Source organism: Dreissena polymorpha, chromosome 1 (genome assembly GCF_020536995.1).
Source record: "Dreissena polymorpha isolate Duluth1 chromosome 1, UMN_Dpol_1.0, whole genome shotgun sequence".
NCBI classification, from domain to species: domain Eukaryota; kingdom Metazoa; phylum Mollusca; class Bivalvia; order Myida; family Dreissenidae; genus Dreissena; species Dreissena polymorpha.
In genome coordinates, this window is record NC_068355.1 from 103,310,875 (window position 1) to 103,325,799 (window position 14,925).

The 14,925-nt window shown below is 35.7% G+C and overlaps 1 protein-coding gene across 16 annotated transcripts in view; it reads left to right on the plus strand.

Moving 5' to 3' along the window:
* LOC127865158 (regulator of G-protein signaling 12-like) overlaps positions 1 to 14,925 on the plus strand; it is a 168,068-nt gene that overhangs the window by 66,862 nt on the left and 86,281 nt on the right. For all 16 annotated transcript variants that reach the window (XM_052405061.1, XM_052405064.1, XM_052405065.1 and 13 more), the window contains exon 9: positions 804 to 885. In XM_052405061.1, coding sequence (XP_052261021.1) covers positions 804 to 885 — 82 coding nt within the window. The remainder of the gene's footprint in view (positions 1 to 803; positions 886 to 14,925) is intronic.

A 14,925-nucleotide genomic window follows, 5' to 3' on the forward strand; every position in this document is an offset into this window, starting at 1 on the left:
ACATTTACAAGTGTGCGTAATTAATTCAACGAAAAATTTGTTAAAGCACATTACGTGTTGAATAAATGTCAGAAAAACGAGGTGAATCAGTTCTATAAATTGAAATGATGAAATATACATGTACTGGAATTAAACTGTTATCGCATAATTGTAACCGGGAGTTATTTGCACAACTTGCGTGCTATAAATAATTAATTGTTTACCACTTGCAATTAATTTCTCGTATTAATTATGAGTCATAGGTAACACTTGTTTACAGTAAAAAGGTGTGATGATGATGCCCGAACCCGTCTTTAATGTACTACACTGTACTAGTTACCAGTTTTATATTACATAAATGGTACAACTTCTTGCTAATCAAGCTGCGATAAACTCTTTCTTCGTGCCTGACGTCCAAAAAAAAATAATGGTCGATAGTTAACCCCGCCCTCATAAGCATTCGTGTAACCAATTGGACGATGAACATCACAGTTTGCCGACTGGAAAGTTACCTGATACATCCTTGTCAGCATTTAAATGACTTTGTAATGTGGCTAGAATAATCAATATGCGCGTCATACTATTCTTTTATCAGTGGATTATCCATTACCGCATGTGGTGTTTATGGCGATTACTTGTGAAAGTAGGTACCGAGTGCTCTTTTAAAACAGGTAATATTGATACACTGATAGAGAAACCTTGATTTTTTGTTTTACAATCTCCACTTTCTTTTACTGAAAAATACACTGATCGGAAATTTTCAAACGCCCCGGCGAGGGATCGTTAAATGGCCTGTGGAAAGCCCGGCATGTGTTCAATTTCAGGTTTCAGAAGGATCAGGCACTTGGCCTCACCACAGACAGTATAGAGCTTCTGAAGGGGGAGCATTTCACCAGCATCAGGAAGGTAGGCCCTTTAGAACATCTTACTTACCACAACACGAGTACAGGCCCCGTGACTACAAACATTCATGAGCTAGATCTTAGTGGTAATCTTCAAATATTTTATACAATGAAAATGTCATGTGTAACAAGTATTTTTATCCCCTGCCATAGGCTGAGGGATATTGTTTTGGCGTTGTCCGTCCGTCTTTCCGTCCGTCCGTCTGGCACTTTTGTGTCCGGAGCCATATCTTGGAGGTGCTTTGCCGGATTTCATTGAAACTTGGTATGAGTATATATATGGATAAGAGGGTGATGCACGCCAAATGGCGTTGTACTACATCGGATAATAACAGAGTTATGGCCCTTTGTATCTTGAAAAAATGCTTTTTAGCTCACCTGAGCACAATGTGCTCATGGTGAGCTTTTGTGATCGCCTTTTGTCCGTCCAAGACTTGGTCATCTCTCATGCGCCGTCAACATTTTGTGAACACTCTAGAGGCCACATTTATTGTCTGATCTTCATGAAATTTGGTCAGAACATTTGTCCCATTGATGCCTCGAGTTCGAAACTGGGTCATGCTGGGTCAAAAACTAGGTCACTAGGTCATAAAAAAGAAAAACCTTGTGAACACTGTAGAAGTCGCATTTGATGCCCAATCTTCATGTAACTTTGTCAAAATGTTTGTCTAAATGATATGTTGGTTGAGTTCAAAAATGGTTCCGGTCCGTTGAAAAACATGGCCGCCAGGGGGCGGGGAAGTTTATTCCTTATATGGCTAAAGAGAAACCTTGTGAACACTCTAGAAGTCACAATTTTTGCCCAATCATCATGAAACTTGGTCAAAACATTGTTTTCATTGATATCTCGGACGAGTTCGAAAATGGTCTAGATCGGTGAAAAAACATGGCCGCCAGGGGGCGGGGAAGTTTTCTTTATATGGCTATAGTAAAACTTTGTTAACACTCTAGAGGCCACATTTATTGTCCAATCTTCATCAAATTTTGTCAGAAGATTGGTCGGTATGATTTCTTGGATGAGTACGAAAATGGTTACGTTTGCTTGAAAAACGTGGCTGCCAAGGGGTGGGGCATTTTTCCTTATACGGATATATATGGCTATAGTAAAACCTTGTGAACACTCTAGAGGCCACATTTATTGTCCAATCTTCATGAAATTTGGTCAGGAGATTGGTCTTAATGATATCTTGGATGAGTTTGAAAATGGTTTCGGTTGCTTGAAATACATGGCCACCACGGGGCGGGGCATTTTTCCTTACATGGCTATAGTAAAACCTTGTTAACACTCTAGAGGCCACATTTATAATCTGATCTTCATGAACTTGGTCAGAAGATTTGTCCTAATGATATCTTGGATGAGTTTGAAAATGGTTTCGGTTGCTTAAAAAACATGGCCACCAGGGGGCGGGGTATTTTTCCTTTATGGCTATATATCATGCTTTAGTAAAACCTTGTTAATACTCTAGAGGCCACATTTATTGTCTGATCATCATGAGACTTGGTCAGATGATTTGTCCCAATGATATCTTGGATGAGTTTGAAAATGGTTCCGGTTGGTGGAAAAACATGGCCACCAAGGGGGCGTGGCATTTTTCCTTATATAGCTATAGTTAAACCTTGTTAACACTCTAGAAGCCATCTTTATTGTACGATCATCATGAAACTTTGTCAGAAGATTTGTCCCAATGATATATTGGACAAGTTCGAAAATGGTTCCAGTTGCTTGAAAAACATTGCCACCAGTGGGCGGGGCATTTTTCCTAATATGGACTTATGAATCTTCATGAAACTTTGTCAGTAAATTTGTTTAAATGATATCTTGGATGCATATGAAAATGGTTCTGGTCTGTTGAAAAACGTGGCTGCCAGGGTGTTCACTTGTCATGAAAGTTGGTAAGAACATTTTGTTCTAATGACATCTTGGGCTGCACAGAACTGGTCAGTTCCTTTGAATCTCAGGTGAGCGACTTTGGGCCTTTCAGGCCCTCTTGTTTTGTGTGTCCGGAGCCCTATCTTGGAAGTGCTGTGACGGATTTTATTGAAACTTGGTTTGAGTATATATATGGATAAGAGGATGATGCACGCCAAATGGCATTGTACACCATCGGATAATAACGGAGTTATGGCCCTTTGTATCTTGAAAACATGCTTTTTTTGTGTGTCTGAAGCCATATATTGGAAGTGCTTTGACGGATTTTATTGAAACTTGGTATAAGTATACATATGGATAAGAGGATGATGCACATTGGCCTTGTTTAACTTCCAGAATACTTTTGTGTTCGGAAGTATAATGGCGGGGGATATCAATTCAAGGAATTTGCTTGTTTTATTTGTGATTGTACCGTAAGTTGAGATTAAGGTTATCATTGACAACTCTTAGTAGCTTGGCAGGACATACACATAGAGCTCAGTTAGTATAAAATACCCATGAAAAGATTTGTTCTCAGTCTCAGCTACTTTATTTAAGACTTACACCATTTCTAGTCCTTTTTTATTTTCACCTTTGATTTTAAACTCCCTTCAGATCTGATGTTTACCAAAATAAAATTATTAAATTGATTTAAGGATGCAATTTTAGTAAAAGTAAAAACGTTTTTTTATGAGTTGTGTATCTTATTATTTCAATATATCCAATATAACGCGCTGTGTAAAACACGGAATCCAATATAACGCACTCCATTATAAAACACAGATTTCAATACAACGTGCTTCGTTATAACATGGAATCCAACATAACACGGGTGGGTCATGGCTCTAATTTTTTCATCAACCTTCCATTTTGGTCTCGAGCCTTTTCCTGAAATTCAAATATGGTGGGGCCCATTGTGCTGATTGCATAATTGCTAAATTATTATTGCTATCAGGCTTACCATAACTGGGGCATTTGACAATTTAAGTGTGATTATCAATTGTTTGATGCAAATAAAAGTGTGAAAAAAAACATGTGTTTATTAGTGTTTCACGCACTTTTGTGTTACTTTGTATGAACCAGGAGTGGCGAAATCTCAAAAAACTATACTTGTCCACGGACAACCATTTAGGAAATTTAACTTGTCCATTGCTGAACTACACTTGTTCATTAATGTTTATATAAATTATAAACAAATTTATTGATTAATGTAAAACAATGTGGAATATACCAAAATGAGTATGATTTGCTAGTTTTGTTTATTGTTGTATTTCAATAGTACATTCATTATAGCAGTATATTATAAACAATAAAAAGACTTTCTAAAACTTTTAATCTTGCAAAGCTAGTGTTATTAAAACATGTGTTGAACATAAGTACATCGTAATCTTAACAAATTAAACTAGTCCAATATGTGGACCTCATCAGACTGAGGCTCCGCTACTGGTAGCAATTTGATTATCATCAACTGGTAGCCATTGAAAATCTGTGAGCCAAGTTTCTTTAAAGTTCTGGTGCGTTTACTTAGATCATATTTTTTATCATAATCTTTCTTAGTTTTTTTGGGAGGTGGACTGCTCAAAGCTTCGGGTTTCTGCTCCGTTGTTGAAGATTTAAAAACACTAAATGTTCCATTTTTACCATTAAAGTCGTCTTAAATAACAAGGTAGTCTGTGTTTTGATTATCTTACTTTGATACTTTTTATTTCCGTCTGATTGTAAAAATAAAGAAACCAGTCTGTACACTGTCTTACAGTCGGGCCGAATGTTTAAAATGCGGCATGCTCCTGGTCTCTTATAGAATAAGGGAGATCACTGCGCAGGAGAGTGCCCGTATTTTAGCTTGATTGCTCCGCAAATAGCACTGCCAATGTAATCGCATGTCAACATCCGGTTTTGTAAAACTTAATTTATAGCTTTAATACAATGGATTTTTTTTCTATACCTGGACCCGACTTTTAAAAAACTTGTTGTCCACGGACAACTTAATTGAAAAAAAATCAGTTGCCCAGACAAGCAAATGTACGACTCGGGCAACTCAGACATTTGATTTCGCCCCCCCCTGTGTACTATAAATATTTTGAATCAATGACAGTTTGACAAGTTTAAAAAGACATGTTTCACTTCATTGTTTTTAGTAAACCATACAAATTATAATATTGTCTGCTAAAATGTAATTGAACACTTATCATGTGAAGAGAAATTAAAGATGTAATTAAGATGCTAAGTAACATTGGAACACAGGGTAATTGTTAACAGAAATACACTTTAATTTTTGCACGATTTCCATGAAGTATCCGGGAAGCATGTTTTTTTTTAGCTCACCTGAGCACAATGTGCTCATGGTGAGCTTTTGTGATCGCCTTTTGTCTGTCGTCCGTTGTGCGGCGTCAACATTTGCCTTGTTAACAGTCTAGAGGCCACATTTATTGTTCAATCTTCATGAAATTTGGTGAGAAGATTGGTCTCAATAATATCTTGGAAAATGCTCGTAACTTATATTTTGCTTCAGATGTAACCCTCATATTTGGTATGCATGTGTAAATGGACAAGGCCTTTCAATACGCACACATATTTTGACCCCTTTGACCTTGACCTTGAAGTTAGGGTCCGCGTTTAGGTTTCAAAATCTGCCTTAAGGTTTCTAAAAAAGTGTTTTGCAGGGGCATATGTCTTTCGATAGAGACAGCTCTTGTTCCTAATGATATCTTGGATGAGTTTGAAAATGGTTCCGGTTGGTTGAAAAACAAGGCCGCCAAGGGGGCGTAGCATTTTTATGTCCCCCACTATAGTAGTGGGGGACATATTGTTTTTTCCCTGTCTGTTGGTCTGTTTGCGCCAACTTTAACATTTTGCAATAACTTTTGCTATATTGAAGATAGCAACTTCATATTTGGCATGCATGTGTATCTCATGGAGCTGCACATTTTGAGTGGTGAAAGGTCAAGGTCATCCTTCAAGGTCAGAGGTCAAATATATGTGGCCCAAATCGCTTATTTTATAAATACTTTTGCAATATTGAAGATAGCAACTTGATATTTGGCATGCATGTGCATCTCATGGAGCTGCACATTTTGAGTGGTGAAAGGTCAAGGTCATCCTTCAAGGTCAGAGGTCAAACATATGTGGCCCAAATCGCTTATTTTATGACTACTTTTGCGATATTGAAGATAGCAACTTGATATTTGGCATGCATGTGCATCTCATGGAGCTGCACATTTTGAGTGGTGAAAGTTCAAGTTCAAGGTCATCCTTCACAAGGTCAAGGTCATCCTTCAAGGTCAAACGTCATATAGGGGGACATTGTGTTTCACAAACACATCTTGTTTCTTATAAAGCTATAGTAAAACCTTGTTAACACTATAGACCACATTTATTGTCCCATCATCATGAAACTTGGTCAGAAGATTTGTCCCAATGATATCTTGGAGGAGTTTGATAATGGTTCTTGTTGCTTGAAAAAGATGGCCACCAGGGGGCATGGCATAGTAAAACCTTGTTAACATTTTAAAGGCCACATTCATTGTCCCATGGTCATGAAACTTGGTCAGAAGATTTGTCCCAATGATATCTTGGACGAGACAAAAATGGTTTTGGTTGGTTGAAAAATATGGCCACCAGGGGCGTGGCATTTTTTTCTTATATGGCTATAGTAAAAACTTAACACTCTAAAAAGTCACATTTGTTGTCCAATCTTCATAACACTTCATCAGAACATATGATTTAATGATTTCTTGGATCGGTTCCAAAATGGTCCCAGTCTGTGGAAAAACATGGCTGCCAGGGGGTGGGAAATTTATCCTTATATGTCTTTAGTAAAACCATGTTAGCATTCTAAAAGTTGCATTCACCGTTAAATCTTCATGAAACTTGGTCAGAACATTTGTTCTAATGATGGCTTAAGGCTGCACTGAACAGGTCAGTTCCTTTGTATCCAAGCGACTGCCTTTAGATCCCATTTTAAGGTTTCTCCCCCCCCCCCCCCCAAAAAAAAAGAATTAAAATTAACAAGAAATAAAAAATAATAATTGTATTTATAGATATCAGTTAGCAACATAAAGAGCTCTATGAGTTTATTATCCTTATCAAATATCATGCAAATATATTTTTTGTGAGTTTTTAAGTATTTAAGTATTAATAATGAAAAAACACACTAAATTTCCCATGTAAGTTGAGTGTTTTCTATCAGTAGGTCCCCTGGCCCCATTCAAATAATGGCAGAAAGAAACTCTGACATGTTTTCTATCATTAGGTCCCAGGTTCCATTTGAACATGGTAGAAAGAAACTCTTAACATGTATTCTATCAGTAGGGCCCAGGCCCCATGCATTCAAAAAAGTGATAGAAAGAAACTCTTACATGTTTTCTATCAGTTGATTCCAGGCCCCATTAGAAAAACTGGTAGAAAGAAACTCTCAATTTTTATTGTGTTTTCAAAAAAAAAATATTTATAAACATTCCTAATGTTTATTAGAACTAATGCCAATTTACAATAAGTTTAAAATTAATTGAATATGTCATGTTGACTGCAGCTTTCATAGTCACAATTGCTGTAACTTTAAGGAAATTAAACATGATATGTTGAAGCCTAAGGGTGTATCCCATGTAGTCAATTCAGAGTGTTAATTGAACATGTTTGACAGACCACTTCCATGTTTGCTGTATTAAATGTCACGCTTTCCTATTGACATCCAGCTTCTAATACTGGTGTTATATAACAGGTCTCATTTTGTTGGTGAGTGGGCTCAGAGGTGTATTATCTTGAGTTTGTATGACATTTGGAAACTGCTATTGGGGATTGTGTAAAAAAAGAAAGTACAAGAATAGAAATACACTTTTATCATCATCCATTGTTTCACAAACATTAAAGGTTAATATAAATTTTAGCTTGACTGTTCACAGTTTGAGCTTTACCAATTATCCATATGCTATGGTCAAGGTTTGCATGCAACATCTCCATATCTCTGTGTCTTCTACAAGTATTCAGTGGAAATTTCACCTTGTCATTTTAATAATTATTTGAGACCAATGAACAAGGCTCATAATTCTGACATGCAAGTAGAAAACTTAGAAAATGCTGGATGAGGTTTATGCACAAGTGAACATCTCTGTAAAATCTTCACGTGTTGTTCTGGCCATTATGTGTCGTCTCTGACCAGCACCCATCATTCTTACCTGCAATTTAACAGAGTTAAACCTTTTTGCATGCAGGAAATGGAGGTTCAAGTTTAGATGAAACCAGATCTTTGTATGTACTACGGATATTCAGTTTAAAGTTTTCAAATATTACTCAGGGACAGTATGTTACCTCACTTACCACTACCCATAATTCTGACCTTTAAGCTGAATTATGCCCCTTTTGTACCTAGGAATTTCAGGTTTAGGTTTGACTGCCAAATGTATGTTTGTATGAAGCTACAACAAATATTCAATTGAACTTTACAGACTGCTCAGCATATTTAAGAGATTCAAGATTAGCATACTGTGGCATTAATCAAGCAGAAAAAGTAACACCGCTGTGATTTAATCACATAAGCAAGATGCCCCTTTTAGACAAGCATATTCAAAGTGTTTTGCTGAAAGCCAAGCTATTGGCCATGAATTTGTTAAATGAACAAGCACTTAAAAGTTTTATAATATAGTGCTAGGTCTAGTGCTGCATAAGGTAATATATCACATGATTGTGCACTGTTTCTTCAAGCAGGCAATAATGTGGCATATAATTGGCATTGCTTAAATGAAGAAGATTCTTTTAATGAGTAAACATTTGCTGCTTATAAAGCATATTTTGTTTTTATGTCCCCCACTACTATAGTGGGGGACATATTGTTTTTGCCCTGTCTGTTGGTCTGTTGGTTTGGTCAAACTTTAACATTTGCCATAACTTTTGCAATATTGAAGATAGCAACTTCATATTTGGCATGCATGTGTATCTCATGGAGCTGCACATTTTGAGTGGTGGAAGGTCAATGTCATCTTTCAAGGTAAAAAAAAGAGTCAAAGCTGCTCAGAAGGGGACATAGTGTTTCTGGCAAACACATTTCTTGTTGTTTATGTTATTATATGCTGTGCACTTTTAGGTTTAACGGGACTGATAAAACTGATGTAAGATATGATTATTTAGAATTTGGTGTTGTTTTCTTCTACATTTTTATGTCCCCCACTATAGTAGTGGGGGATATATTGTTTTTGCCCTGTCTGTTGGTTGGTCTGTTGGTTGGTTGGTTTGCGCCAACTTTAACATTTTGCAATAACTTTTGCTATATTGAATATAATAACTTGATATTTGGGATGCATGTGTATCTCATGGAGCTGCACATTTTGAGTGGTGAAAGGCCAAGGTCATCCTTCAAGGTCAGAGGTCAAATATATGTGACCAAAATCGCTTATTTTATGAATACTTTTGCAATATTGAAGATAGCAACTTGATATTTGGCATGCATGTGTATCTCATGGAGCTGCACATTTTGAGTGGTGAAAGGTCAAGGTCAAGGTCATCCTTCAAGGTCAGAGGTCAAATATATGTGGCCCAAATCGCTTATTTTATGAATACTTTTGAAATATTGAAGGTAGCAACTTGATATTTGGCATGCATTTGTATCTCATGGAGCTGCACAATTTGAGTGGTGAAAGGTCAAGGTCATCCTTCAAGGTCAGAAGTCAAATATATGTGGCCCAAATCGCTTATTTTATGAATACTTTTGCAATATTGAAGATAGCAACTTGATATTTGGCATGCATGTGTATCTCATGGAGCTGCACATTTTGGTGAAAGGTCAAGGTCATTCTTCAAGGTCAAATATATGGGTTAAAATTGCTCATGTAATGTCACTTCTGCAATATTGAAGCTAGCAATTTTATATTTGAAATGTATGTGTATCTCATGGAGCTGCACATTTTGAGTGGTGAAGGGTCAAGGTCAAGGTCATCCTTCAAGGTCAAACGTCATATAGGGGGACATTGTGTTTCACAAACGCATCTTGTTTTAAATTCAATTTCTTAGTCTTATTTTGATGGCATTTCATAATTAATTTGGTTTTTCTGGTAGTGTTTAACCCTTTTTAAATGTAGATGATGTGGTTCCCGCATGACTTTGACATGAAAGGTATACCTTTAAGCCCATATGATATCTTTTCTGACATAATGCTGCTTAAAAGACATGGTTCATCACTGTTTAATTGCTTTTAATATTAAAGTATCTGTCTGGGTTTATGCATTGGAAAGAAAATACTCTTATCCAAGTTTATGTTAAAACATAATATGAGAATAATTTTAATGATTTCAAAAATACGTCATATCTACAGTTCTTCTCTTATGAATTTCAATCCTGATATCAAAAGCTTACTTGATCACTTCTACCTTATTTAATATGTCAAACTTAATTGATTTCATTTGTTTGTATTCCCAAATAAAATTCAATTAAGTATGTCAACAGCACACTAAAACACTACTTATAAATCAGCTGATATCAGTTTTGTATCACACAGGCATTTTAATACTGTCATTATTGTTCATAATGGTACACTAGTCCAATAAGCACTCACCCCCATTGTGGTTTTAGGGCATTTTCATCAAAAGGAGGTTTTCCGTCATATTGTCATTTTGATTTAAACATCATGACCAGATAAGATCTGTTCCCTTGTGCTTAAGATGTTCCTTAGCCTGTGTTTGTTTTTTCTTCAAAATAGTTGGGTTGGATAAATAGAGAGGTGTATTTAGTGAGTCATGCTTAATTGAGAATGCATAACATGGGCCACATTTAACTTGTGTCAGCGTTTCAAGGCTTTGCGGTGGGAAATACAAACTTTTGAATGTTCACTTAATTTCATGTAGTTACCGTTTATGAATGTTTTATAAGCTTAGCAATATTTAACAGGATGTCTTTGTAATTTGAAGTGTTTGCATGGACATACAGACCGTAAGTGGGCTGTGTTTAATGCTGTGACATTGGTGTTGGATATTTGATATTTGGCCTGTAGCTGCGTAGGATTTATAATATGACGACAGTTGGACGTTTATCTATAATTGTCATAATTAATGACGGACAATCATTCATTAAGTGGTTATAGATAGCCATCCACTTTGGTTGTTTTATCCTTAACTGTTTTATGTAGAGTTCTTTAATCGGACTTATATCTGTAAGTAATGTATGATAGAAAATTATATTGACATGTGTTTTTAAGGGGATAAAAAAAGTTAAAACTAGTTTGATAATTCTTATCCTTGTTGATCTGCTATTTACTTTGCTTTGGGGAAAAAATTAAGATGTTATGCCATCAGTGAAATATGAACTGTGGTTATCAGAAAAGGAAATGTAAAGCTGCCAAAATCTTCATAAACATTAAACATTGGTGGTAAAAAGCGCCATAAAAACTTCTGAAAGCACCATAAAGAGTTGAGACGGTTCTACATCAACAGTGTTAGAACAGACTAGATAGCACCAGAATGATGTTGTTTCTGCAACAGTTGGTGAGTCCACATTACCTGTACTTCAATCTTAATGATAAATACCATTTCTATGTTTATTTTAATAGTTGTTTTTTTGTCTTATTATTTAGAGGAATGACATGTGTTTTTCCTCGCCAAGGGAAAACAATGACTTTTGTTAAATTTACCGCATTAATTGAACCCTTGAAAATGCAACATGCACTTTTAACAATGGAGTGAGTTATCTCATCTCTATATCTAAAGAACTAATATGTTATAGTAATTTATCTGTTTTATAATACAACTGTTGTCATGTCAGAAACCATCATATTGTTTCTGGACCATAATGACCCCTGAGTACTGTTATACAATTCAAACATTAAACTGTTCAAGTTATAAAACCAATATCACTACTAAATATTGAGACATTTCAAATGCCTTCTCATTGAAATGCACCCTGATTTATATTTAGCTGCCATGCATCATAAACCAAGGCCAAGGGGAAGCAAAACTAGACATCTTTATGATGATATATTTAATGAACCTCTGTAAACAGCAGCTAATTGTGCAGGAGATAATTCGCATACATGCAAGAATTAAATGCATGAGTTATTAACTCTGTGCTATGAGCATTCTTAAGTCTCACATTTAAACTTACAGCCTATATTGATTGATTTATAAACCTCATCATGGAAAAATGGGTCTTATATATCATGTGGCCAGCATAGATCCAGACTAGCATACCCGTCTGTGCAGTCTGGTGAGGAGCTATTCTGACGCCCTCTGAGTCCACAGAACCTTGTGTGACTTAAAAGCAGACAAGGAAGCTCCTAACCAGACTGAGCAGATATGCAGGCCGGGCTGGCCCCTTGGCTTGAAGTTTGTTGCATACAACCCATTTTCGCATGAAGAAGCTGATATTTTAAACAAGAAATATCTTTAAAAAATATATATGGCGTTGATTGTGGTTGCAGTTAATGAAAGGTAAAGACTTCAATGAATGAGATCAAAGATAGCGAATGTCTTTTTCTGTGCAGTTCTTAGCTGCAGCAAACGCAGTACGGGATAATACGCGGAGTTTTCGCGGCTTATTTTACATTATTACATATTGCTGGTCATAAATGTATAGATACAAAACAGAAAACCAAAAGAAGAATGGAAGTGAAATTAAAACATATGAGTCAACCGGCCACACACGAAGTATCCGTATATATTTTAAATATTTATACGCGCGTTCTTCGAACAAACCTGTTTTAGTGGTTTGTCTGGCGTTGCTATTTGATTCGATTTTTAACAGTATCGAGAATCATTGTGCTCATGCTTAATTCATTAGTCAATATGATGGCATAATTCTTGTTAAATTAATTAAAAATAATATTTATCATGGTATTGTTGTAAAACACATTAAGAATCTATTATTGACATTCCATATGATATCGCTGGATATCTTCATTTAACATCTGTCTGGTCTAAAGAAAATTCCAGTTCACCTAGTACACGCTATAGCGTCTTTCATATGTAACGATTATTTTCCTGGCCGCGAACTCCGATCAGTACATAGGGTAGAGACGCAGCGATGACCTGTATGTAAACTCTGACATTCACACACAGTGGCCGCAAATTGACCCGATATACCTCGCGAGTTTAAATGCAATGCATTAAAGTGAGTCTTCGCTTCCACTGCTCTCTATACTTTAACATGTTAACATGTTGACAGGAATATGGAAGTTAGTATTGAATATGATAAAATAGCCTTTAAGTGCAAACGTTCTCGCGCTGAAAATCTTCTGAAAATAAAAGGTGGACGCACAAACTGTATTGATGTCGAGATTGAGTGTAAAACTGTTCTATCTCTTAAGCCTTTTCATTAGATATAAAATTGTTTCATGCTGAACACGCAGTAAAACAGTGTTATAAAGACGCGGACATGTTTCCAATGTTCTGGTCGTATTCTCAAATCAGTCAATGCAGTCAATGAAGTGTTTTCATCTGTACTTGGCCGCGGAAAGTTTTATTTGTATTCTATTGGACGCTAACAAAGGTCAGGCTAAGGTGAAAAGCTGGCTTAATACAGCTTACGCCGAAAAACAGTCCCATTGTTCTGTATAAGTTGAAAAAAGCTATATATCTAGAATGTATGATCTTAGCAGATTTGATTGGTTGTTTGGATTTGCAAGTTGCAATTATTAATACTTCCAATTCTTTGCTTTTAGAAGGTATTATTTTGATGCACTTAATACCAATAGGTGCAATAATTTGTAGATAAAGATAAGACAAAGAGGATATTTGTTGGTTTCGATGGAATATCGATTTTATTTCACAAGTGATCATGGAATATAATATTTTCCCGAGTGGCGCAGCCACGAGTGAATATATATATGTTTTTATGATCACAAGTGAATTAAAATCGTTATTCCATCGAATCCAACACATTTTCTTTTTTTTATTTTATGCTTTTTTTTGAAAAGTTGGTTGATTGACATAAAACTTTGCATGATGTTAGATATGTTTTTACCAGTGCATGAGTTGCTTTTTCCAAACATGCAAAACTGAGAAAAAAATGTATTTTTATATGTGTTAAGTATGTGTGTATTTTGTCCAAGTAAAATATCAAACACATTTGGAACATAACTTTATCTTAATCAAACATCATTTTGGGCCAATCCCAACATTTGATAGTTGTTTGTTTATTGATAATTAATAACTTTTCAGTAATCAAGCCAATTTTGGCACTGAATTAAGCTGGCTTTATGGATACTGAACAGTTGTGTAAACAGCTACATTGAAGTTTGAAGTTATCTTAGTTATCCATATCTTTTGGGTAAATATCTCCAGAGCCATAGGAGAGTGCAAATGTGGTTGCCAGTTAGCATGTTGCATATCACTTGTGAAAACATAACTCTTATACAACTTTGTTATAGAATAACTGGAAAACATACTGCATTGTTTTTTAGTACCAGAAACTGTGAACCTTCCACTTGATTGTGACTTTATGAAACACAAATATGCTGATTGTGACTTTGTCTTGGATTTTTAAATCTTAAGGGCTGGTAATAATGAGGAATGGATTGTAGAAAATTTGTATAGGGTGTGCTGAGCTAAAACTTGAGTGTGAGTCGATCAGCCCAAAAAATGAGGAGATATTGAATTTCAATTGTAACATTTGCAAATTTCTTATTCAAATGCAATCAGATTTTAATTACTGAGCAAATACTGTTTATTTGAGTGGCTGTTTAAAGCAAGTCAGCATTTTTGTAAAATTTACACAACTTGAGGCAAGCAATCAGAATAATTTTACAGATATTTTCAAATATCAATGTGCCTGTATTTCTTGAATGCCACTTTGTACCAGGAAAATGCAGGCTATGGTTATAAATGAGGGATATATAGATTCTGTGGCAGGATTGAATGCCCTATGATGTATGGACATTTATGCTTTATTCAATGTGGATTCAGTAGTGGCTGATAAAGTGCACCTGTTGCTGCTTATATTCATGGGGATTCAATCTTTATTGCTGTTGTAGTCGAATGGCACATTTAATTTTGAAAAATGCAAAAAGTTATTTTTTCTGACAACATTATATTTGTTTGATCTGCACAGCAAAAAATCTTGTTTGCTGTATTGCCAAACAGAACAGTAATGCCAATAAATTGCTCCAACTTTGTTTGAATTGGTGAAATTTTAGCCAACAGCATATCTGAGCCAGCA